The 26,905-nt window shown below is 47.3% G+C and overlaps 1 protein-coding gene across 1 annotated transcript in view; it reads left to right on the forward strand.

The window, feature by feature from the left end:
* SURF6 (surfeit 6) overlaps nucleotides 1-26,905 on the forward strand; it is a 110,176-nt gene that overhangs the window by 41,686 nt on the left and 41,585 nt on the right. The window contains exon 2 of the mRNA XM_086924736.1: nucleotides 5,193-5,301. Within this exon, the coding sequence (XP_086780862.1) occupies nucleotides 5,208-5,301 (94 nt within the window). The 5' untranslated portion in view covers nucleotides 5,193-5,207. The remainder of the gene's footprint in view (nucleotides 1-5,192; nucleotides 5,302-26,905) is intronic.

Here is a 26,905-nt window from a genome sequence, read left to right on the forward strand (position 1 = left end):
CTGGCTTCCATCAACACTCCACGTTTTTACAGCCGTGTTTTTTACTTAAAGCACTCGCTTTTTAGTTTTATACCTACCCTCTTACACTGTCGATACCTCACGCATATTATTGAGCATGGCATGAATGTATTCGTCGCTACGATGTCAAACTAATGCTGTCTTCTTTACTACCCCATTTTTTCCCCCCATACCTTTCTTCCTTCTTTTCCACAGGCAATTTCCTATATCAGGCATGCACTATTCATTGTCCCGATTATGATCTTATTGTTGTTTAATAGGATCGAAACATCGTCGACCCCCATGTAACAGCTTGCACGTTAATCCGCTGTGTAAAAAGTGCATTGTCTGTTCATTCTAAGCTTGACTTGATCTACATCCTACAAGCTATATATTTGCCTTGCCTGAAATGTCCTTGTGTGTTGTATATAATTGTTAATGTTTTGTTCTCTATAGGATGCAGGACTGTTTCCCACTTAAATATTGCTTTTTGTCCAAACTATTGTTTTGATTACATTATTAAATTTTTTGTCCGGCTGGACAGCCAAAATATAGTATTGAGTCCAATCTATATGTATCTCTGTTTTGATTACAAGTTTTTAACTGTTACCCAAGGTCCTTAACCCCTTGCGTGCTGATGACAGAACGGTTCCGTCATCAGCATCGGTTGAGCTGTGCTGATGACGGAACCGTTCCGTCATGACTCCGCCCGTGCAAGGCGGAGTCATGACGGAACCGTTCCGTCATGACTCCGCCCGCGCAAGGCAGAGTCAGCACAGGCAGAAAATACGCCCCGCACGCAAGGGGTTAATTGGCTTGAGGGTTCCCTTGTGTTTTTGTAACGTTCCTGCAACATTCAGCGCACCATCTGAACTTTAATTTTCCATGCTGCCCGGGACAATGGCGGACCCTTCTTTGAAATTAAATAGGTCTCGCATTTACACGAATTTCAGCAATAGCCATTGCAAATGACAATGCCTTTTATTTATGTGTTATTTATCAAAACAGATAAATAAAAGGCATTGTCATTTACAAGCCAATAGCTTAGACTCTTGCAAATACGAGACTTATTGCATTCCAAATGCTTGTTACCTCTCTGTGCCCAATATAGTTCAGCTGGTACACTGTGCATGTCCCTCAAAACAAATACCCGTCCTTAAACTCCACACAACATTCATGCATGCCTTTCAAAACTAACCCTGCTCTTTAAAGTTTATACAACATTCATGCATGCACCCAAAAAGTACTACTGCTCCTTAAAGTCAAAACAACAATCGTGCATGCACTTCAAAAGTGGTGCACATGCTATTTGAGACTTTTTTCATTTTAGCATTGGACTTAGAGACCACCCATTGCTTACCATTGGTTAGCTTCATTGTCACTCTCATTTGCTTGCTTTGTATTGGTCACCTGCTGTAGGCTTTTTCCTCTTTGTGTGTTTGTCCCTCCCCTGGAGCATGGATGCATTACTTGTCCTTCCATGGCTCATCATTTTTAGGTGCTTCTTTTTTCTTTGTGTTTAAGCACCCTATCAGAGTGTGTCTTTTTCTTCTGTCTCCCTATTTTACTTCTCAACCCTCTGTGCTTCGCCCTTGTATGACTGCTTACCCCCATTCACACACACTCCCTCCTTAGGATGTCCATGTTGGATTGCCCCCACATTCCCTCCCTCCTTCGGTTGTCTATGTTGCTTTGCCCCCACCCTCCCTCCCGTTGGGCACTGTTGCCTTAAATATACCCTTCCTTCCATTGTCTGTGTTGCCTTGTCTTGTTGTCCCTGTTGCCTTTGACCCATCCTCCCTCCCGTTGGCACTGTTGCCTGGGACCTACGCTCTCTCCTGTTTTCCGTGTTGCCTTGACCCTACCCTCCCTCCTGATGTGTGTGTTGCCTTGCTTGCAAATTCAATGCCTTTGTGCTGCCTTGCCATTGCCTGTGTTGCCTTGCCCCTACCCTCCCTCCCATTGTCTGTGTTGCCTTACCCCAATCTCCCTTCCGATGTCTGGGTTGTCTTACCCCCATATTCCCTCTCTTTGGCCGTGTTGCCTTGCTAGTTGTCCATGCTGCCTTGTTCTCACCCTTCCTCCCCTTGTCCGTGCCGTCTTACGCCCACCGGACCTCCGGTTGTCTGTATTGCCTTACATTTCTCCTCTCTTCCATGGCCCGTGCTGCGTTGCACCCATCCTCCCTTCCGTTGTCTCTGTCCCCTTGCCCCAACCCGCCCTCCTGTTGTCAGTGTTGCCTTGCCTCGCCCTCCCTCCCGTTGTCTGTTTTGCCTTGCTCCTGCCCTCCCTCCAGTTGTCTGTTACCTCAGCCCACCCTCCCTGCTGTTGTCTTGCCCCCACCCTCCCTACCTCTGTCTGTGTTGCCTTGACCCTCCCTTTATTTCAACTACCTTGCCCCAACCCTACCTCCCATTGTCTGAGTTGCCTTACCCACACCATCCCTCCCATTGTCCACATTTCCTTGCTAGTTCTGTTCCTCCTTCCTGTTGTCCCTGTTGTTTTGCAGACTCCCTCCCTTTGTCTATACAGCCTTGCTCCCACCCTCCCTCCCTTTGTATGTACCATCTTGGTCCCACTCACCCTCCCTCCTTCTGTTGACTATTTTGCCCCATCTACCCTTCCGCCATTGTACATAATGCCTTCCTACGCATTCGCCCTCCCTACACTAGCCATGTTGGCCTTCACCTGCCATAACAACTAGCATTTGCAATGCAATAGGTCTCGCAGTTATTAAACTTTGAGCTATTGGCATTGTAAATGACAATGCCTTTTATTTATGTTTTCAAAACCAACACATAAATAAAAGGCATTGCCATTTACAATGCCAATAGCTCAAAGTCTAATAACTGCGAGACCTATTGCATTGCAAATGCTTGTTTAGTCATTGTTGCTTAGTGCGGAGTTGTGTGTTGAGTCACTCTTCTCAGCCCCCATGATGCTTCTGTACACTGCAGTCTAAGCTGTTGTCTCCTTTGCTCAGTTACCACAAAGTCCACGTCTCTCTCAGGAGACAGACCCACTGGACTTTTGCTCTAAATTCTATCTGCAGCTTTTCGGGATACATAACTGTGTGTTTCAAACCCATAGACTGTAGGATCCCCACATTTTCTTGCTTTTGATTGTTTTCCCCCATTGTATCATGTGATGCTGAAACATGCTTGGTCTCTATAGCTCCTCTGTGTTCTTTTATGTTGCTCAGATCCTCATACCAGGTGAACACGTGGATGCTTCCCACTGCAGAATCGCCTCCCTTTGGCCATTTTCACTCTTTGGCTAGTTTGCCCTGAGAGCTTGACAAACAGCGCCAGTGGTCCAGTAGTGGTGCCAGCAGTTCTCCCATAGCAGTTGGCACCAGCACCTAAGAATCTCTGGTCGGAGTTCCCTCGTCACCAGTCAGTTGCTCCACACCGCTCATTTACGCAAGTCTCCCTTGCATTCTCTGTCCCAAGTTATTACATGGGCATAGTAGTCATTCCTTGGCTCCGTTGTAGTTAACTAAGTGTGGCAGCTGCGCAGAAAGCCGACACCTTTACCAGGGATCGTCCCACTGTTACCAAACACAATTTATCTGCAGTACCAGGGGATCAGGGGATCCTGGGATACTTCCTCCTAGATGATGTTGAAGGACCAGACAGCCAGAAATTGTCTGCCTAGAGTAGTGACCTTGGAGTCAAATAATACAGTAACTATTTCATGTTGTCCGAGCACATTTATACAGAGGGACATCCCAAGCACAGTACCGGTACTGACAAGTACTGGTATGTTTTTATTTTAATTACGTGCACCGAGGTAATCAAGTTGGTTTGTCAAGTAATCTATTTTTAGTTGAATCGCAGGCATCAGTTGGGGGTAGTCATTGCTACTCCTGACTTGCCATTTTTTCCCTGGCTCTTGGTTCTTTTTATCTGCAGGGCCCACTCCTTGTTCTTCCGGTAGCTCCTCTGTAGCCAATAGGAGACCATTAAGGGGCTAAAGTTGAGATAAGGATTCAGTCCTGTCATGTTAACACTGGTCAAAGGCTGCATGATGTCACTTCTGCTACCTGTGTATTTTGGCAAGCCCGCGCCCAGTTGAACAATCTTGGTTAATGAAAGACATTCTCGTTGCCTGTAGCCAGTGTGGTGCCTTTGTCTCCCACTGCCAGAAGTGAAGCGCCTTCCCCCCTAAACTAGACTAGCTCAAGTTTTGCATTGAAAGTATTCCATGTTCTCCCTTTACAGGAAAGCCTTCATTGCCACTCTCTCCTTCTCAAGGCGCATTAGGAGAAACAGATGAGCTATGATATCGGGGCAAAGAGCTCTGATGGGTTTGGGTGCCGAAAAAAGTGGAAAAGTAATTGAGCAGAATAGCATGTTCTAGTTTTCAGGTGTTCCAGGTAATGAGCTCAAGAGGAGGATGAAGTGCTCTGTAAATGCTGCAATGCAACGCAGCACATATTGGTAGAGTGCAACATTTAATGTCTTGCATGCACTTCAAATATGTTACTACCTTTGGCTCATTCGCTTAGCCAATCTGTAAAACGGTGATGGATCAAGCCCTGATCTTTGGACTGGGTACGAGTGTTCTGCTTAATTCAGATGCTCTGTCCATCACCACCCCCCTTTTCTGAATCGTTTTGTCCACCACAAGCGTGGAAGGGTATGCTCAGATGTGAGTCCCTTGCTCACTGCACCATCAGGATTCAAGCAAGCCGGGCCGAAGACGGCTGTAATGCCAGAAACCGGTCCCCGGAAGCTTGTTTCCTTTCCAGTATAAGAATTGGCTTGGTAGTTTGGTCTGCCCTGTTCCTATGATGCACTGGGCCAGGGACAGACTAATTTGCATGTAGCCAGGTTCTGAGCTGGGATGGTGCAGTGAGCTAAAAAACGGTGATGGATCAAGCCCTGATCTTTTGACTGGGTACAAGTGTTCTGTTTAATTCAGATACTCTGTCCATCACCACCCCCTTTTCTGAATCAATCAGGAAAGTAACAAGTATTGTAACGTTTTTACCATGTGTGAAAAATAGGTACACTAGCAAAAAAGCATTTCTGGTTAAAGTGTTTTTTCTCTTTCTCAAATGAACTTTTTTTAAAGTCTTGTCATTGTTGACTTTTTCTATCAGACTTTATAGCTTTATTAAAAGGCGAGGCACCCTTTTTATTGTTAAGAAACCTTATCAGTTATTGATTTGTTTCCTTCCTTTTTTAAAGGGATCTGCTGGAGCAATGGCTGCTATTATAGCCAAAGACTCGTATATCCAGAACCTGGCCAAGAGGGTTTGCGCCAACCAGAATCAAGAACCAAGGAAGAAAGGCCCAGGTACGCTTCAAAAATGCATTTCCTGTTGTTTAACTCTGGATAACCCACCTGGCCTCGATACATGCCGTTTATGGCGCTGGATCCCACATAGGATCAATTAAAAGTTTACCCCTCCTTATCTCTACCCTTTCCCCTTTATCTCTCCTGTAGCGTAGTTCCTATACTCCCAATAGGCTCTGCGCATTGGAATAATATTCACTGTAGATTTGACATAGGACTGAGGCCAGTATGTCTCTATCGAGTATACTAAACTTAATTGTGCGCTAGCTCAGAGATCACTAGAAACTTTCTTGAATACACAAGAAGGGATTAGTTTCTGACAACCGCATAAACATGTCAACTTTGTTTCCCCAAGAATAAAAACGTATCTTCAGGGTCGTGGAAACAATAGATAACTATTTTACTCAGTCAATCGTGCATGCTTCGTTTCTACATAGTTGCATAGAAATAGTGAGATGGGCGTTACAATAAAAAGGGGTTTATTGTACAGTCTTCTTTCTCATGCAAGAGAGATGAACTGCTACAATTGTTAGACAGAATGCAAAGTAGAATGCGTACAGCGTAAACAGTCATATAAAATAATACTGTAATAGCATTGTCTGGTGCTATGGCATATAAAAATACATACATAAGTAACACAGGCTAAAATACTCAACTGGTGCTTCTAAAATACGCCTACCCCAGTGTACCTAACCTTGGTTTAGTTCGAGGAAAGAAGTAAGTCTGGTCTTTAGCATAGGTTTAGTTTTGCCAAGATTTGCCAAAGGTTTCTCTAGGTTCTAATCAGCCCCATACCTTTAGAATGAGAGCGGTTGGTATCTCTTTCACGGACTCTATTTCCCAACACCCCACATGGGGAGTCAGAAACACTGGAGCTTGATTTCTCGGCAGAGGAGGACAGCTTCTCAGTCAATCATGACACTTGTATAGCGAGCTACTCATCCGGAAGGGTTTCAAGGCGGTGGGGGAGGGGAAACGTTACTGCACGAATAGCCAGGTCTTGAGTTGCTTCCTGAAGGAAAGATGGTCCTGGGTCAGCCGAAGGTGGATGGGGAGGGAGTTCCATGGCTTGGCTGCCAGGTGCGAGAAGGATCTTCCTCCGGCAGTGGCTCTGCGGATGCGTGGTACGGCGGCGAGGGCGAGGCTGGTCGATAGTAGCTGGCGTGTAGAAGATCAGGCGGTTGTTGAGGTACTTGGGGCCCAGGTCGTGTAGTGCCTTGTGTGGGTGAGGAGCCTGAACGGGATCCTCTTGCTGACGGGGAGCCAGTGCAGGTCTCTCAGGTGGCCGGAGATGTGGCTGTGCCGGGGGATGTCCAGGACGAGTCGTGCGGAGGCGTTCTGGATGCGTTGGGAGTCGTTTCTGCAGTTTGGCTGTGGTTCCAGCGTAGAGGGTGTTTCCGTAGTCCAGTCGGCTGGTGACAAGTGCCTGGGTGACCGTCTTCCTGGTCTCGGTGGGGATCCTACGGAAGATCTTACGGAGCATACACAGGGTGTTGAAGCACGATGAGGAGACGGCGTTGACTTGTCTAGTCATTGAGAGGGAGGAGTCTAGGATGAAGCCCAGGTTGCGTGCGTGGTCCGTTGGCTTGGGAGTTGAGCCCAGGGCAGGGGGCCACTAGGAGTCGTCCCAGGCGGAGGGCGATGATCCCAGGATGAGGACTTCCGTCTTGTCTGCGTTCAGTTTCAGGCGGCTGTTCTTCATCCACTCGGCGACGTCTTTCATCCCTTCGTGTAGGCTGGTTCTGGCGGTGGCGGGGTCGTTGGTGAGGGAGAGGATCAGCTGGGTGTCGTCAGCGTAGGAGATGATGTTGAGGTTGTGTTGTCGTGCGATGGCGGCTCATGTAGACGCTGAAGAGGGTTGGGCTGAGTGATGATCCTTGTGGTATGCCGCAGATGACTTCGGTGGCCTCTGATCTGAACGGGGGGAGGCGGACTCTCTGTGTTCTTCCGGCGAGGAACGAGATGATCCACTCCAGTGCCTTCTCTTGGATTCCGATGTTGCTGAGGTGCTGTACTAGGGTGCGGTGGCAGACAGTGTTGAATGCTGCGGAGAGGTCCAGGAGGATGAGGGATGCTGTTTCCCTGTTGGTGATCAGGGATCTGATGTCATCGGTGGCTGCGATCAGGGCGGTCTCGGTGCTGTGGTTGGCTCGGAAACCGGACTGCGAGGGGTCGAGGGATCCATTTGTCTCGAGGAAGGCGGTGAGCTGTCTGTTGACTGTCTTCTCAATGACTTTGGCAGGAAAAGGAAGGAGCGAGATGGGGCGGAAGTTCTTGAGGTCGGTGGGGCTTCTGATCAATGTGTCAGCTGGAGAGTTGGCTTCCTTCGGCACTTGTTGTAGCGAGCTGCGTCGTGCAAGTAGGTAGTCGAACTGCACCGAACCACACTGTGCTTTGCCATAGCAAGTGCAGGTATATTTATAACTTGAAGGTGTTTCGGAATGCCAGCTTTGACGTAAAGTCGGGCATATGAACGTCATGAATGAACCCCTAAGGAATATATGTTCATGTAAAATAAATGAGTTCTTGGAGAAATCAATATTCAAGCAAGGGGAAGTCCCTAATGGCTTAAGAGTCTGATTTTCCAAGAAATCATTGTGACATAGATGAACGGATGGAAGTAGCCATGCCTGTATTTGGGCTGTATGGGCTATCCCTAAATAAAGACTGGATTTCTATGCCTATTTAATGGCAATGCGAATTGTACCTATATAAGGGCATGAATCGGGAAATTCAAGCGGAATCTAAAATCACACACAACACTCCTTTCCGCCTCCTGGGGACAGTGGCTTCTCAGTGATCTGCCATCATGCAAATGTATTCACATTGAACTTGCCTCTGCTCTAGAGGACATACATTATCGTCCAATTCCTTACAGTTACCGAATTATACATCCTTATGTACCTCACTACTCTACTTAATTTGAGCCAGTGGAGGCCACCTGAACTTATTTTTGGGTACAGGAACTTATTTTTTAATTTCAGACATTTCCAGAGAACAAGAGATCGAAAAGCCCACAAATCAGAAAGACGGAGGAGGAGAAAGATGGAAGAACCGTCACCAAGGAAGAAATCAGAAACCTGCAACAGTGGGATAAACGGGCAGGAAGTTTGTGGTAGTTAATTAAAGAGGCATGAGGTGGATTTAGGACTACCTACCGTGGTATTCAGCACACCAACATTTAATAGCATTGGCCGCAGGCGCCTGAGCGCAGCTTTAGGCACCAGCACTTTTTCTTTTAAAAATGAAGCACTGCTACTTGTCATTAGAAAGTCTCTACTCATTACTATAACATGGTATTCCACCACTCCAACCAACTACTAAACTAAAAAAAAAACTAAAAGTTCAATACAAACTTCCAAAACAAAAAAAATATTTCATATGCTCATTAGTCTGTTTTAACAGCGATCTCAGGAGAGGATACGGTTTCTTTCTGGGCACAGTAGTGGAGCTTCTCCTGGTATCACTCTCCTTCCTTTTCCGTAACTTCTGAAACCTTTGAAGCTTCTCAGATTACTGCTATCTCTTGTAGTACGCCATTTACAGCCGTTTCACTCTCGAATGGTCTCTTCTTAGGGCTGCCCTATGCCCTCCTCCTCATCACTATTGCTGCATGTATCATATTGGCAACAATGCTGGGTGTTTGCAGACACTATTAGCTGTTTAAGCATGGTGATATTGTATTATGTTTTTGTTTGTCTCTGGTTACATGACAGTTTCCCGTTCACTTAACTGTTATGTGCGTGACTTTGGTGTCTGAAAGGTCTGCTGGTGGGCATCTACATGTAACATAGGCATCAAACTTGTCCTTTGCCAGCTGATTAGAGATAGCATAGCTCCACACCATGCCAAGGCTGCAGGAAGCCAATGTTTATTACACGGCCGCACAATGTGCCTGTGGTGTCTAGGTTCTGGACATGACCCAAAGGTGTTCAGGGAGTGGACATTAAAGTCAAACACAAACTGCGAGCTGGGTCGAGCTCCAAACAGCAAGGTGGGTTGCGCTCTGAACAGCTAGCCTGCTCCATGTCCAGCCTCAGGTTGCCATGGTCCATAAAGTTGAAGACCACAAGCCCTACAAGTCCCTAATTTGCCACTATCAGCCCAGGAGAAATGCCTTGAGATAGACCTATGCAAAAGAAACAATTGAAGGACGGAATGCTGGACAATGCAAACATGCACCTCCAATCACAAGGATCTTGGTTAAACCCATCATTCTTTTGCTCACCACACCACCCCAGTTTAGACCCAGCCATTTGCAAATCAGTCTTGACCCTGTTCCTTATTGGAACAGTCCAGCCCGAACTGCCAAGCCAGGTCCTCCCTGGACCGTAAACAAGCATCCTGGGACCGGTCTCGGGGCATCACCCTTCATCAGCCAGGCTAGCTTGAATCCAGTGGTGTAGTGAGCACAGGACCCACATCTGGGCATACCCTTCCCAGTTGGTGCGACATAGGACTGTTCTGTGAGAAAGTGCCATCTTTCTTGCATGGTATGCCCCCACTTTTTGCTGAATGGCTGATGTACTTTGACTGAGTGTGCCCTGGGTTCCTGCCAACCAGGTACCCAGGGTCTGTGTTCCTTCCCTAAAACTTTGTTGAAACCTAAACCCAATTGGCATCTCTGGCCACAGGTCAGCCCCTGGTAAATGGTACCCTAGGCACCCAGGGCACTGTGACCAGAGAAGACCCCTATGGCTGCAGCACTTATTGTGCCACCCTTAGGGGCCCCCTATCCTGACATTCACACTGCCTTTGCAGGCTGAGTGACTTGGTACAGAACTAAACAGTGAGTCGACCTGGCACACATCCCTGTGTCAACATAGATAGAAGGGGCAACGGTTTGCTCCAAACCGGCCGCACAAATGCATTGCGCCAACATTTCAACCAATGTTTGCCAACGTAAACCATTCCTTGTGTATCTTTCTGAATATTCAACCTTTCCTTCAATCCACACGTGGGATATTGTGCCATTTTCAAGTTTCTAGTGTAAAGCCTGTGCCCATCCGGACCACTTGCTTAACCGCTGCGTGCGTCGGACGGCCACTGGCTGTCTGACATCATGGTGGGCGCATGTGGAGGACGGCCGGGGGCCGTCCAGCCCACACCATAAATCACCCGCGGCGGAATTTCCACAGCGGTTAAAGGTTTAAAAACGACAAGTGCAGGGGTTCATCCAAAAGAGAGTTTATTGTGAAAAACCAATGCATTTCGGGCATCAAGTGCCCTTCATCAGGGTACGCTGGAAACAACAACGAAACACATATTCATTACCATCATAGCAATAGTTAACATCTGACGTCATCACACTATATCAATACGCAATGTAACATTTATTGCTTTTCCCACATTTATTTCCTTCATAGAGCCCTTTAAGAAAAACGCTATAAATGTTACCCCTGTCTTCATGGCAAGCTAATCTGCATTCCTGACGAGTTACCAACAATCCCTACCATTCTGAGCAATGAACATTAACCCCTCTTTTGATTGTGATCTACACTTTACTAATCCTTGTAACTCATCTCCTGGAATGCTTTCCCAAAGTTTCTACCGAATACGTCCTTCAAGCCCACTCCCTGTCAGCACCCCAACTTTCCCCACAAGTTTCCTTACACTCCTCTGCATTCGCTCTACTTGCAACACATTCCCTGCTAATCATCCAGCCTCTTACATCCTCAATCACATCCTCGCATTCACATTTATCCCGTCTTTTCACCATTCACTCACAACCCCCTTACACGCTCGCTAACTACTTCCACACCCGCGCTCAAAACAAAACCCTCAACCTACTTTCACGCATACGCTCATCTTTTTCTTAAAACAAAACTCTCAGCTCTCTTCCGCACGCTCGCTCATCTTATTCCAAACAGAACGCTCAGCTAACAGGCATCTCCCCGCTAGTCAGATGAATCCACATACCTGGTTCAGACGTTCACGCCAATTCGTCAACCATATTTATGTGAATGTATACTCTTTGCTAGCACCCTTATTTAAACCCGTCCCTCTCCAGACCACACCTAATTAGGGTACTAATTGCTATTTTCCCGCCACGAAGACACTGAAAAATGTGCCTACAGGTTAGTTTAAAACTGCATTACCCATAATGCAGTTTGCTCAAACGTTAAAACACAAGTTTTGCTATTGTGAGACCGTCTAGAAATTCTTTCCACCACTGCTAACTTAAATTCAATCATCCTTTGTACTGCTAAATATTCACAGGTAAATCTTAGTTTTCCAGTCCGTCATTACACATATAAACTCCGCTTCTTGCTCGAACCCAGTTGTTGATCTGTTCGGGTGGAGAGTCATTTTCTCTGTTCCTCTTCTGTAGTGTGGCGGGTGCTACCCCACTTTGGGTTAAATTACATAATGATCAAATAGGGGGTGTGGTGTGCACACCTTTTTGCTTCAAGTTCGTTCTTTTAAGAATTTCATTCTTTGGTCATGATACTCCTGGTTTGCGTGTTTGTCGGTACAGTGCCATACCCAAATGGCACCTATATTAATGACAACATAGATAGAAGGGGCAACGTTTTGCTCCAAAGCGGCCGCACAGCTGCATTGTGCCACTCTGGCAAACAGTTTGTTTCCTTCACATTTCAACCATTGTTTGTCAACGTAAACCATTCTCTGTTTATCTTTCTTAAGTTTAGTAAGTTTATTGCTTGATTAATTAAAATCTTAGCAGTGCACACATCAGTAAAAAATGTATAAAAGGATACATATATGTGACATCATTTCATATTGTCTTAAAAAAACGTGATGGATATGCATTCAAATCGACCAATTTTCTGGTTAAAATTACATACAGTTTGTTTGTGATGAAGGTATAAAATTTGAGGAAGAAGTAAGGGTGAGTCCCCGTCTGGGGGTGACGCCAGTGTCCGTAGTTCTAATAGTCTATTGTGTGGTCGTGGACGACTGCCTCAGGGTCGGAACGTAGTGGGAGTCAAAGAGAGTTGCCGGATAAAAGAGCTTGGGTGCGCGCAACTGTGCTCAGGCTGCGGCGAGAAGCTTTATTTGGGCAGTTTTCATGTAGCGGACGAAGCTGCAGGTTAGTTTAACGTTGGACCCGCTGAAGCACGCCTTCACTGCCTGTCTGCACGTCCGGATATGCATTTCATTTATATGCGGTTTTAGCAGTTCTCTCCTCTCCCGGTCTAGGAACTTACATATGCATAGGAGATGCAACATATCTTCTTTAGTTTCGCCACATAGTCTGCATTGTGTAGATGTGAATATACGTTTCCAGGGGGGCAAATGTGGTTTAACAGGAAGGATGCCCATCCTCAGGGCCAAAAAGCCTTCTTTTAAAGGCCCGGAAAAGCTGGTACCGAAGTACGGTTGTGGTGAGCATTTTGGATAGCTTTGTATCACGAACCAGCTATGGGCCCTCTTATTTAGACATTCTTTATCATTTGCGGTGGAGACGAGCTTTGTTGACTTATTCACCAGGTCTTTTACGGTCTTGAATGGGAGTCCTGACTCCCATATATTCTCCAGGGCTAACAAGCTGATCCCTGATTGGAGGTAGTCTTTGGCCGGTGAGGCATGTTTCCTTGAGATTTCCTTCCATAGGAATGAGTTCAGCGAGCCCGCCTCTGCACTCTTTATTTTATACCAGTTCTTTACATACGCGGCCTTCCTGCTTATTCTCTGGTTTACTATTCCAAATTCGAGGCGTAGTTGGGCTGGGGAGGTGTATTTAGGAAGCTTGAAGATTATTCTTAAAGCTTTAGCAACCGTTTTGTTGAGGGTTTCTTCGTCCGACCCTCGCAAGGCCTCGCTGCCGTAAGTGAGCGTGGGCAGCAGCTTTGCGCGAAGCACTTCAAGCAGCGGGAGCAGGTTTGGTCCTGCTATTTTGCTTTCAAGATTTTTCAGGGTGATTGCTAAGATGGTTCCTCGTCTCTGAATCACCTCTTTTTGTTGGTCATATGTCCCATTCTTATCAAAGATAATTCCTAGATCTTTATAGTGTATCTTTCTGAAAATTCCACTTTTCCTTTTTGAAACTTACAAATATTAGTTAAAAATCGCCTGTGTGACATAAACAAATTCTTTCAATTGTTTACAGAAGATGCACCAGTGCTGGATTCAACACTGAGTATCAGTGTCCACTTTTAAAATACAATAATATTCCTTAAAAATCACTACTGTAACCAAAACGCTTTTACTCAACTGTTTACAGGAGATGTCCCAGGACTGAATCTAGGATCCAGTCCTGTGGTTAGAAAAGTAATCCATAAAGTAATGCATTGCATTTAACTAGAAATTCCCATTGAGTTCAATGTAACATTGTGTTTGAAATTGTGTTGCCTATTGCAACAACTGTATCTATTGTACTTAAAAGTCTATTGTCTATTTTGAAAAGTACCTGAGTAACTGCAAACTACAGGGGTATAACTCTTCTATCAACTCCAGGCAAACAGTCTCATCCTGAGCAGAATGAAGGAACAAGTCAACGATCCGTTACAAGACCAGAAAGCTGGCTTCCGCAAAGATAGATCCTGCACAGACCAGATTGCAACACTGCACATCATCAATGTGCACTCATTGAAATGGAACTCTCCCCCTCTATGTCAACCTCATCAATTAGGCGAAGGCATTCAACATCGTGAACAGGGAGACCCTTTGTAATTCAGTGATGCAGATAAACGTATAAGAATCATTAAGAACTCTTACAAAGGAATGACCTGCAAGATAGTCCATGGAGGACCACTCACGGAAGCCTTTAAAGTGATGACCGGAGTCCACCAGGGTTGTTTGCTCTCTCCTTTTTAGGTCGAGCAGACCTTACTCTCAATGCGTGAGCATTGAGAGTGTCTGCTTCAGACCTTTTGTAGCCCGTATGGGGAATGAGTTGGGAATGAGGACACGAATCTGTTACGAGCGTTTTTCCTCGCGGGAGCGCGCGTCTGATACCTGCGCATGCGCGGTGCAAGCCCTGGCTCTCACACAGACACAGGCAGCCCCCACCCCTCTGCATGCACGCACGCACACACACAGGCGCAAGCCCTCGCTCACACACAGACACAGGCAGCCCCCACCCCTCTGCATGCACGCACACACACACAGGCGCGCGCATGCACACGCAGGCACACTATCCCCTGCCTCGCATTCTCTCAATCACACACAGTCACGCATGCGCACACACATGCACACACACACACGCATACACACAGGCCTTCACATTAGCCCTGGCCCCCCCCTCCCCTCCCCTCTCCTCCCCTCCCCTCCCCTCCCCTCCCACTCACCGGGCTCTTTCGGCGTGTTCCGTGTCTCCTCTGCAGCGCTGGTCGGAGTCGGCCGGCTTCACTGCTTCCTCGGCGGCGGCGGGCGGAACTTCCTGCTGGATTGCAGGCCCCGCCCCCGTCTCGGCCAAAAGTGCCTGACTTCCGGTTTACACGGAGCAGGGCTGCACTAAACCCAAGGAATCATGAGGGGATTTCCTTCCCATACACGAGGCAGGTATTTATTTTAATTTGATCAGTACTTCATTAGTTTGTGGTGTGCTGCTAGTGGATATTGTAGGCTCTTGAAGATTCGCCAACCAGTAGCGAGTGGTGTGGTGAATGAATTGCAGATAAGAATTTATCACCAACGATGCGTTTGGACGTTTTCACAGTTCTTGTGTTGATGGAACAAGTTGATGCTGCTTGTGATGGTTCTATGCTGGACACGTGTGTTTCCCCATAGGCCAGTTGCCATGGAAGGTGCTCAGAGCCTGCGTGCAGTGAAGAAACAGATGGGTTGGAATATTCCTACACATGAGCACAGTTGCAATGTTGTTCAGATAGAAGCTACATGTTTTAATTGTACTTTTTGAGTGTTGGCTTCTAACTTGAAGTAAATCTTTTGGGTGGTTGCAGGTAGTTTGGCACGGGTTTGGCAATAGGTTGCAGCATACAATGAGGGCGTGTTAGTAGGCAAAAGTAGTACTGATTCTGATTTGCTGGGTATATCTTGTTTTAATACAGATATGTTGTTGGTTTTTATTTTATTTAGCTGTGGCCTTTGCTTGCTGTTTTAATGGTTTCTTTAATAGAGGGCTATGTCTAAATCAGAGTTTTCCTTTGCCCGAATGCAGAACTTGAGTTGTTTATCAAAGGTAACCGATTTTGAATGAGGACTGAAGTTGAATTACTTTGTCAATTATTTCTGTACAAATATTGCTCCTCCTCTGCCAGGGTCTTACAGTTGGTGCTGTTGTTTTGGCATCCTGAATATGTGTTTGGCAGCTGTCTTGATGAGCCAGCTGTTCGTGGCTTATTTCAGAATATGATTCCAAATGGTGCAATGTCGCATGAAACACGAGTCCCCCTCTCTGCCGCTGGCATGCTCCCGCATGGCGTGGTCTGAGGTGGCCCACTCTTCTTCAGGTGCATCTTGGACTAGTTGCTGAGCTCGGAAGGCCTGAGCTCCCAGTGCCGCGGTACTCAAGGCTGTAGGGCACCACTGCCTTAATGGGACTTCATGCTTTAGGGGGACATCATTTTACATATTAATCAGCATTTGCAAGGTACCCAAGGCAGTGTTTTTACTGGTTGGTGGTCCGAGTAAAACAGACTCCCAGTCTCTTGGCTTATGTGCTAGATTTTCATGTTTTTTTTTTGCTTTTGGAGAAATGTGCGCCATGAGTGACCACAGGCTAATCTAAAATGATAATGGTGCCCAGTCTCTTATACTATTTTGTAAATGTGCTGGTGATCCCACCCCGTTAGCCTGCTTTCAAGATCTAACCACTGTACAGATATCGCTGATTTGGGGAAAGGACCCCCGCAGAGTAGCTTTGACGACATCGCAGCTGCCGCGAGACAGGCGAGGACTGGGTACCCCCTCCTCTGAGGCCTACTTCCTCGCAGTGCAGCTGCAGTGGCTCTAGCGCTGATCGTCACATAGAGGAGACAGAAACACAGGTGGGGACTCTGTCGACCCCAGAGATCACCTGATGCTCCTACCAGGGGCCAAGCCTAATCCGGCACATCCCCTGTTGGTGAAAGTGGCCAGATCCTGCATGTTAAGAATCCTCCGCCGCTCTAGGACAGCGCCAATATACTCCCCATTGTTACCACTTGCGGGTCTCCCTAAAGGACGCGGGCAATACACAACTAGAGAATCACTTACGTGGACAAAACATGCACTCACCGAGGTGGAAGCCCTGTTCACTGAAGGCCAGTTGTCCTCATTCGAGGGCCTGAAGGAGGAGAGCGGGTTCCCCACCGGCCAGTTCCTATTACACAGGCAACTTGTAGCTGACAGTAGGAAGACGTGGGATCTAGCGGAAGGTGAAACGAAAACGCACCCTTCACTACACACAATATTAAATATGGGAGCAGGGAGAACCCTCATCACCTGGATATAGAAATCTTACATGTATGCCACTAACGCGGCTCTGACTAAAGTGGGAGGAGGAATTTGGTTGAGCGCCACATGATAACGAATGGCTCATTGCCCTAGAACACCACAAAAAAAGTATCATGTAACCAGTGCTTCAAAAATATCCAATTCAACATACTACACCGTGCATATCTCACACCGGAGCGGCTCAAGCGTTTTTTCCCTGCAACGCAGTTCGAATGTCCGCGGTGTCGCACACCTGATGCCACATTCTTCCATAGGTTATGGGCTAGTCCCACACTACAGTCCTTTTGGGCAGGAGTACACGCCACACTGCTGACAGTCACAGGCCTGACAGGGCGTACCACATGGGAGGCTAGCGCCCTGGGGATATTTAGGCGACACAGGCAGAAAAAAGTGGAAACACGTAAATACAACACATATTACATTACAAATGCTATAGGTGTCACATTTGCAAAAGTTATAACTATTGGCATTGTAAATGACAAAGCTATTAATTTTGCTATTTTAAAAACCAAAACATAAATAAAAAATGTGTCATTTACAATACCAATAGCTCAAACTTTCCTAATGCGAGACCTATTGCATTGCAAATGCTTGTTTCTTTCTGCTGGCCATAGACTGTATCATGAAGACATCTGAAGCAAGGAGAAGAAATGGGATCAAGTAGACACCTTGGACGCAGTGCAACGACCTGGACTTTACTGATGACTTGGCCTTTCTCTCCCTTACCCATCTGCAGATGCAAGAGCAGAACGACAAAGTGGCAGCCACGTCGCCACAACTTGGCTTCAACTTCTACTGGGGAAAAACCCAAATCCTGAAGGCTAACATGGCCAGCACAACTGTATTCAATAGTGCAGGTGATGCACTGGAAGAGGTTGAGGCCTTCACCTTCCTGGGAAGTGTCCTAGACAACCAGGGCAGCACAGACGCCAACATCAAGGCAAGAATCGGCAAAGCAAGAGCTGCTTTCATTTATTTAAAGAAGATTTGGCACTCCAAGGACTTAACTTTGCAAACCCCTAACAGGCTTTTTTAACACCAATGTGAAATTATTCCTTCTGAAGCAGAAAGGAGTAACCACCACCAACAAATTCCAGTCCTTCATCAACTCCTGCCTGAGGAAACTCCTCCAAATATGCTGGCCAAACACCATCCTCAACAACGACCAATGACAGCAAACTTTACAACTCCCTGTTCATGAAGAAATGATGAAAAGATGCTGGGGCTGGATAGGTCACACCCTCCGCAAGCTGCATAGAACACCACTAGACAAGCCCTCACCTGGAAACTGTGAAGGGAAAAGGAAATGAGGAAGGCCAAGAAACACCTGGCCTTGAGGCAGACTGCAAGGAGACAGGTTACACCTGGAGTCAAATTGAAAGAAAAGTCCAGGGCAGAGATGGCTGGAGAGCCCTAGTTTATGACATATAGCCCAGAGGGGGGTAGTAGGTGTAAGTGAGTAAGTACTCCAGGAAAATGTTGTGCAGTTGAAATTCCAAGGACCTGATTCCGCTGCCACTGTTTGAATCAAAGGCTGTTTCACACCCTGAATTCCTAGTACCGCCGTCGACCCGCAGCAAATTGAGACCTTAGAGGTCTTTATGTAGCCTATGCTGCAACTTTTCCCTGTGATGCCTGCTCCATCTGGGACTCCTTCAATCCCCACAGAGGATTTCTGTCAGGCTCCAGCCAGTGGTAATGACCTGAACTGACTCCAGTGGCCCTCCACCCGGTTCTCTGCTGGCACTGGCCCTACTACTACTCCTACACTGGGGGACTCATCCATTCGGACTGCCCCGGCTCCAGCCCACGTCACACCCATTTCTGATATGGAACCATTGTCTGCCTGCACCCAGTCTGTGTTTGACTGTGAGATTGCCAAGGCACAGTCTCTAGCTTGGATATCCCTCTCCCCCCATAAATCACCTGATATTTAAAAAAAAATATTTAGTATTTTTGTGAAGACTTCAGCAGATCACGCTATCAGCCTTGTGCAGCAAGTACAGTCAATGCTGGTAGGGGGTACTATTACTGTTGTTTTCTGGTACCCTAAAACTCGGAGGACTTCGGCTGAATCTGGACCTTTGAACAAATGTAAGATGTTGACTTTGTCCCAAGTCCTTTCACCCCTGTGTACAGAGACTGGATGCTGTCATTGAACTTGAAGGGAGTGTGCTTCCATGTTTACATGTCTGCACTCCGACAGACTCTTCCTACAGGTAATGCTTGGGTCAGGGCACTTCCTATTTGCCCTTCTACCCTTTTCTTCACCTGGGCCCCTGGGGTGTTTGTGAAGGTTATGGTGGTGGTCGCGGGCTACCTTCACACGTTGGGGACATTCCCTTACCTTGACAACTGGCCGGTGAACACGGGCTTCTCCAGTCCGTCGTGGTCCACCTACAGGTAGACACCCTTCAGTCATCCCGCGGATTTCCTCTCAACAAACTGAAATCCCAAAATCAGTCTGTGCAGCAGATTCCCTTAGTCAGAGCCATTCTGCGTACAGTAGGGTGGGAAGCATTATTTATGAAGTAGTTTCACATATCAAGAAAGAAGACATGACTCCCGTAAAAATACTTTATTTTGTTGTTCAGAGGCAGGTTGATTCAATGTTTACCCTAGAATATGAAAAAAACCTAGACAAGTAGGAGATGGATGTTTTACAACATGCTTTCAAGGATCTTGATGCATACTTTTCACCAGCTGTTTGCGTAACTGTAGGCAGTTACAGTTGATTACAGAGATAGCAGGGAAAGAATAAAAGTAATTGATGCCTTCATGGCTTCACTAAAGATACTAGCATTAGCATGACGATTTGGCACCTTGAATTCATTTGTGACCAATTAATTAGGCATGTTGATGCCAGAATTCAAGATCTTCTGTGGGATAATAGGACTCCTCCCACGAAGATGTCCTTACTGTTGTGCCAAAAGCTGAATTAAGAGGAAGGTGTGTCACAGCTGTAATAACAAAAGATTAAAGTATTGCGTAGCCAAAATTAAATCAAATTTTGAGTTATGTAATAGGTGTGGTGGCCAAGATCATGTCGCCCTTAGCACATCCCGTCCTGCACTCTATGTTCTGCATGTGGAATTGTAGGATGGTATGCCAGAGTTTGCAGAAAAAGAACTAGAGATGAGTAGTCTAAACACAGTTGTAAAGTTAAATGAGTCCATGTTGAGGAAGAAAAGTGTAGTGACTGAGAAAAGTTGGGAAAATGAGTGTTTGTTTATGAAGAATATGTAGGAGCTATTTAGAATGGGGAAACAAAAAAACCTTTGTGTGAGATGAGTATTGGAGGTGTAGAAATAATTACTGTCACGGATTTGGGTTTGCTCTTTAGTACAATTAATGGAGGGGTCTGGAGAGCAGAATTCATCGAAGCACGGGGAAACAATTTAGAACTTATCAGTAATTCATTTTGGGTTCACAAGTATTACTTCGAAGTGACCAAAAATCACTAGACACTAGGTTTGACTTCTAAAGGCTTGGGTAAGTCCATGTGTGTAGTTTCTCTACTCCCTGCTGATTTCAATGGCATTCCTCTCTTTTCTGGTTTGTCCGGCCATTTCTGTCGTGCTGTCTTTGATTGAGTTTTATCCTTTTGTTGCTGATGTGAGGAGACCACTTCATTTTTCTTTCAGCATTTCACGGAAATTCATTGCTTTCCTTACTTGCTTCCTCATTTCTTGGTTTTATTTCTTTATTTTTCATTGTGAGGCACTTTGCAGCTGCACATTGCTACAGGACACTCGCAATTTCTAATTTTAATTAATTTTTCATTTTTAATTCTAATATAAACTGCAATATGTAGCTCAGATAGAGTTAATCAGTTATTCCTTTCGGCACACATCATTTTGGGTAATGAGGATTGTGTTGCCTGAGTTGGGACGCCAAGCTGAGTGTTAAAGAAAATGTGTCGCAAATTTGATGTTAGATGGAGACCCAGAGGGTCGGCCGAGTACAGGGGGAGAGGCCTCCGGTGAGGGCCGTCTCCGGCGATCGTACAGACAAGTAACTTCCCCCCCCACAAATGGACACCACACAAGGATGAGATCTGCACACTTTATATAGGGTTCTTGAGGCAAGGTTATCAACGATACAGTGGGGGCAGGACACGAGGATCCTCCCAATTCTAGTCTCTGTAGGGTAAAGGGTAGCGGGACAGTCTTGGTACCGGTCCGGTACAGGGGCGGCCAGAAGGAGCTCACAATCCTCGAGCTCAGGGGTCCGCAAGATCGGGCCGCGGCAGCACCAGCATGCTAGGATGATAGTTCTCGGCAAGGAGGGCCGCGGCAGCGCCAGCAGGCTAGGATGATAGTTCTCGGCAAGGAGGGCCGCAGCAGCGCCAGCAGGCTAGGATAACTTCACGTTGCAGAAGGCCGTGGCAGCGCCAGCAGGCAAGAGCGATGGTTCACAAGGATGGGCCGCGGCAGCGCCAGCAGGCAAGAGCGATGGTTCACAAGGATGGGCCGCGGCAGCAGGCTTCGGAGAGGGTTCACAAGGCAAGGCTGCGGCAGCGCCAGCAGTCAGTCAGGGATGAGTTCTTCAAGATGTCTCTCGACTCCAGGATACAACTGCCTTCCTGCTCTGGAGCGGCCCCAGTTATAGGTCTGGTCTCCTTTGATGTCCGGACCCTCGCGCTTGGAGGTCGGGAGGTCCGGGATGAGGGAGTCCAGACACCCAGCAGGGGGGTGGAGCCAGCGCCCGGGGAGGCTGGGGGCGATCAGCACCTGGCGGGGGAGAGCCATCGACACTCCTTTCTCCCATTGACCTGCCAAGTGGTCTCTTCACCTCCTGGGTGGATGGTGGTGCCTCGATGTCGATGTCAGGGCCTGGCCAGGCCCAGGGTTGGGGTCGAGCCGAGGCTACGCGGACTCGTGGTGTAGGGTCCAAGACGGCGGCCGGGCCGTGGCCATGGTGCTGAGGGAGGCCCGGGCCAGCCGATACGGGGGTGTTCGGGAGCAGGTGTCCCGTTGGGGACGGGTTGCGGGTTGCCTCAGTGGGTTGTCGGGATGGTCCCTTCTGGGGATACAGGGAGGGCCGGTGTCCTGGCCTTATCATGCGGGGAGGGAGCGGGCCTTCCGCTAGGCCTGTCCAACATTTGAAAACTAAGTAATTCATGCTTTTTATTGTGCCATGCACTCAGTTCGTGTATAATAGAAGCTATTTCTTCTTTGTGTCTGCCTTTGGTTATTTTCACCCACCAACCAGCTCCACTGATGCACCCACCACACAGCTCCACCGATGCACCCACCACACAGCTCCGCCGAGGCACCCACCACACAGCTCCGCCGAGGCACCCACCATACAGCTCCACCGATGCACCCACCACACAGCTCCACCGATGCACCCACCACACAGCTCCACCGATGCACCCACCACACAGCTCCACCGATGCACCCACCACACAGCTCCACCGATGCACCCACCACCCAGCTCCGCCGATGCACCCACCACCCAGCTCCGCCGATGCACCCACCACCCAGCTCCGCCGATGCACCCACCACCCAGCTCCACCGATGCACCCACCACGCAGCTCCGCCGATGCACCCACCACGCAGCTCCGCCGAGGCACCCACCACGCAGCTCCGCCGAGGCACCCACCACGCAGCTCCGCCGAGGCACCCACCACGCAGCTCCGCCGATGCACCCACCACGCAGCTCCGCCGATGCACCCACCACACAGCTCCGCCGAGGCACCCACCACACAGCTCCACCGAGGCACCCACCACACAGCTCCACCGATGCACCCACCACACAGCTCCACCGATGCACCCACCATACAGCTCCACCGATGCACCCACCACACAGCTCCACCGATGCACCCACCACCCAGCTCCACCGATGCACCCACCACCCAGCTCCACCGATGCACCCACCACACAGCTCCACCGATGCACCCACCACACAGCTCCACCGATGCACCCACCACACAGCTCCGCCGATGCGCCCACCACGCAGCTCCGCCGAGGCACCCACCACGCAGCTCCGCCGAGGCACCCACCACGCAGCTCCGCCGAGGCACCCACCACGCAGCTCCGCCGAGGCACCCACCACACAGCTCCGCCGAGGCACCCACCACCCAGCTCCACCAATGCACCCACCACACAGCTCCACCGATGCACCCACCACCCAGCTCCACCGACACAGCTTCACCGATGCACCCACCATACAGCTCCGCCGATGCGCCCACCACGCAGCTCCGCCGAGGCACCCACCACGCAGCTCCGCCGAGGCACCCACCACGCAGCTCCGCCGAGGCACCCACCACACAGCTCCGCCGAGGCACCCACCACCCAGCTCCACCGATGCACCCACCACCCAGCTCCACCAATGCACCCACCACACAGCTCCACCGATGCACCCACCACCCAGCTCCACTGATGCACCCACCACACAGCTCCACCTACACAGCTCCACCGATGCACCCACCACCCAGCTCCACCGACACAGCTTCACCGATGCACCCACCACACAGCTCCACTGATGCTCCCACCACACAGCTCTACCAATGCACCCACTAAGCTCCACCGATGCGCACACCACTCAGCGTAACCACAGCATCACTCAGCGCCACCACAGCATCACTCAGCGCCACCACAGCATCACTCAGCACCACCACAGCATCACTCAGCGCAACCACAGCATCACTCAGCGCAACCACAGCATCACTGGTTCAAATATGTTCTTTTAATGTTTCAAGCTGTTTTCTAGCTTTCACGCTTTATTATAAATCACAATTTTTTTTAATATTTCACTTCTGTTCTTGGATTTTCATCACAATAAAAAACACTGAACATAATCTTCACAAAAGTTATTTACAAAAGTTTAAGCTATTGCTATTACAAATTAAATAAATTATTTAAGTATTAATTATTTTAAAAATTTTAAAGCCATTGTTATTTTTAATATCAATACATCTAAGTCACGTTAATACAAAACATGTTGCATTACAAATGCTATAGTTGTCACATTTGCGAAAGTTATAACTATTGGCATTGTGAATGACAAAGCTATTAATTTAGCTATTTTAAAAAATAACACATAAAAAAATTCATTTATAAGACCAATAGCTCAAACTTTCCTAATGCGAGCCCTATTGCATTTCCAATGCTTGTTGTTTATTAGGTGTTTGTTTTTGATGGGTTTATTTATAGGCACTATCTATCTATCGCTCTCACTCTATCGCTCTCACTCACTCCTCTATCGCCCTCACTCTATCGCCCTCACTCACTCCGTCTATCGCCCTCACTCACTCTATCGCCCTCACTCACTCCCTCTATCGCCCTCACTCACTCCCTCGCCCTCACTCACTCCCTCTATCGCCCTCACTCACTCCATCTATCGCCCTCACTGACTCCTCCATCGCCCTCACTCACTCCCTCTATCGCCCTCACTCACTCCATCTATCGCCCTCACTCACTCCATCTATCGCCCTCACTCACTCCATCTATCGCCCTCACTCACTCACTCCTCCATCGCCCTCACTCACTCACTCCTCCATCGCCCTCACTCACTCACTCCTCCATCGCCCTCACTCACTCCTCCATCGCCCTCACTCACTCCTCCATCGCCCTCACTCACTCCTCCATCGCCCTCACTCACTCCTCCATCGCCCTCACTCACTCCTCCATCGCCCTCACTCACTCCTCCATCGCCCTCACTCACTCCTCCATCGCCCTCACTCACTCCTCCATCGCCCTCACTCACTCCTCCATCGCCCTCACTCACTCCTCCATCGCCCTCACTCACTCCTCCATCGCCCTCACTCACTCCTCCATCGCCCTCACTCAGCACCACCACTCAGGGGCACCACAGCATGAATCTTTGCAACCATTCAACAACAACTGGTTCAAATATGTTCTCTCAATGTCTCAATCTTTATTACAAATGCCACAAAAAGATGTTAATATTTCACTTCTGTTCTTAGATTTTCGTCACAATAAAATACACTTAAAACAATCTTCACAAAAGTTATTTACAAAAGTTTAAGCTATTGCTATTATAAATTACAATAACTTTTATTTTAGTATTAATTATTTAAAAAATTAAAAGCCATTGTTATTTGTAATAGCAATACATCTAAGACATGTAAATACAACACATATTGCATTATAAATGGTATAGGTGTCACATTTGCAAAAGTTATAACTATTGGCATTGTAAATGACAAAGCTATTAATTTAGCTATTTTCAAAACCAACGCAGAAATAAAAAAAATTGCCATTTACAATACTAATAGCTCAAAATTTCCTAATGCGAGACCCACTGCATTGCAAATGCTTGTTTTTTTAAACTGTTGTGAAGACTTCAGCCGATCAGCCTTGTGCCGCAAGTGCAGTCAGTGCTGGCAGTTGTACTATTCCTGTTTTCCGGTGCCCCAAAAAAAGGGAGGACTCTGGCTGAATCTGGACCTTTGAACAAATGTAAGATGTTGACTTTGTCCCAAGTCCTTTCACCCCTGTGTACAGAGACTGGATGCTGTCATTGAACTTGAAGGGAGTGTGCTTTCATGTTTGCATGTCCTGCACTCCGACAGACTCTTCCTACAGTTAATGCTTGGGTCAGGGCACTTCCTATTTCCCTTCTACCCTTTTCTTCTCCTGGGCCCCTGGGGTGTTTGTGAAGGTTATGGTGGTGGTCGCGGGCTACCTTCACACGTTGGGGACATTCCCTTACCTTGACACCTGGCCGGTGAACACGGGCTTCTCCAGTCAGTCGTGGTCCACCTACAGGTAGACACCCTTCAGTCATCCCGCGGATTTCCTCTCAACAAACTGAAATCTCAAAATCAGTGTGTGCAGAAGATTCCCTTAGTCAGAGCCATTCTGCGTACAGTAGGGTGGGAAGCATTTTTTAGTAATTAGTTTTCCTATTTGAAGAAAGACTTGAGCCCCGTTTATTTCATTGTTCCAAGCTTGAAAGTTTACCCTAGAATAGGAAAAAAACCTAGACAAGCAGGAGATGGATGATTTACAACATGCTTTCAAGGATCTTGATGCATACTTTTCACCAGCTGTTTGCGTAGCTGTAGGCAGTTACAGTTGTTTACAGAGAAAACAGAGAAAGAATAAATGGATTGATGCCTTCATGGCTTCACTAAAGATACTAGCATTAGCATGACGATTTGGCACCTTGCATAATGAATCCATTTATGACCAATTAATTAGGCATGTTAATGATGTCAGCATTCAAGCTTTTCTGTGGGATAATAGGACTCCTCCCACGAAGATGTCCTTACTGTTGTGCCAAAAGCTGAATTAAGAGGAAGGTGTGTCACAGCTGTAATAACAAAAGATTAAACTATTGCGTAGCCAAAATTAAATCAAATTGTGAGTTATGTAATAGGTGTGGTGGCCAAGATCATGTCGCCATTAGCACATCCCGTCCTGCACTCTATGTTCTGCATGTGGAATTGTAGGATGGTATGCCAGAGTTTGCAGAAAAAGAACTGAGATGAGTAGTCTAAACACAGTTGTAAAGTTAAATGTGTCCATGTTGAGGAAGAAAAGTGTAGTGACTTAGAAAAGTTAGGAAAACGAGTGTTTGTTTATGAAGAATATGTAGGAGCTATTTAGAATGGGGAAACAAAAAAACCTTTGTGTGAGATGAGTATTGGAGGTGTAAACACTGTCACGGATTTGGGTTTGCTCTTTAGTACAATTAATGGAGGGGTCTGGAGAGCAGAATTCATCGAAGCACGGGGAAACAATTTAGAACCTATCAGTAATTCATTTTGGGTCCACAAGTAATACTTCGAAGTGACCAAAAATCACTAGACACTAGGTTTGACTTCTAAAGGCTTGGGTAAGTCCATGTGTGTAGTTTCTCTACTCCCTGCCCCTGATTTCAATGGCATTTCTCTCTTTTCTGTTTTGTCCTGCCATTTCTGTCGTGCTGTCTTTGATTGAGTTTTATCCTTTTGTTGCTGATGTGAGGAGACCACTTCATTTTTCTTTCAGCATTTCACGGAAATTCATTGCTTTCCTTACTTGCTTCCTCATTTCTTTCTTTTATTTTTTTTATTTTTCATTGTGAGGCACTTTGCAGCTGCACATTGCTACAGGACACTCGCAATTTCTAGTTTACTCTGAACCGGCACTCACTCCCCACCTGTGCTACTCCCAGCATTTACAATTGTTTTGAGCAAAGGGCTAAAGCTACATACTTCTTCTGGGGTATTCATTCGTCCATTTGTGTGGAATTCTGCACATACTTTAATTTTTTTATTTTAATG

Source organism: Lissotriton vulgaris, chromosome 5 (assembly GCF_964263255.1).
Source record: "Lissotriton vulgaris chromosome 5, aLisVul1.2, whole genome shotgun sequence".
Taxonomy (NCBI): Eukaryota; Metazoa; Chordata; class Amphibia; order Caudata; family Salamandridae; genus Lissotriton; species Lissotriton vulgaris.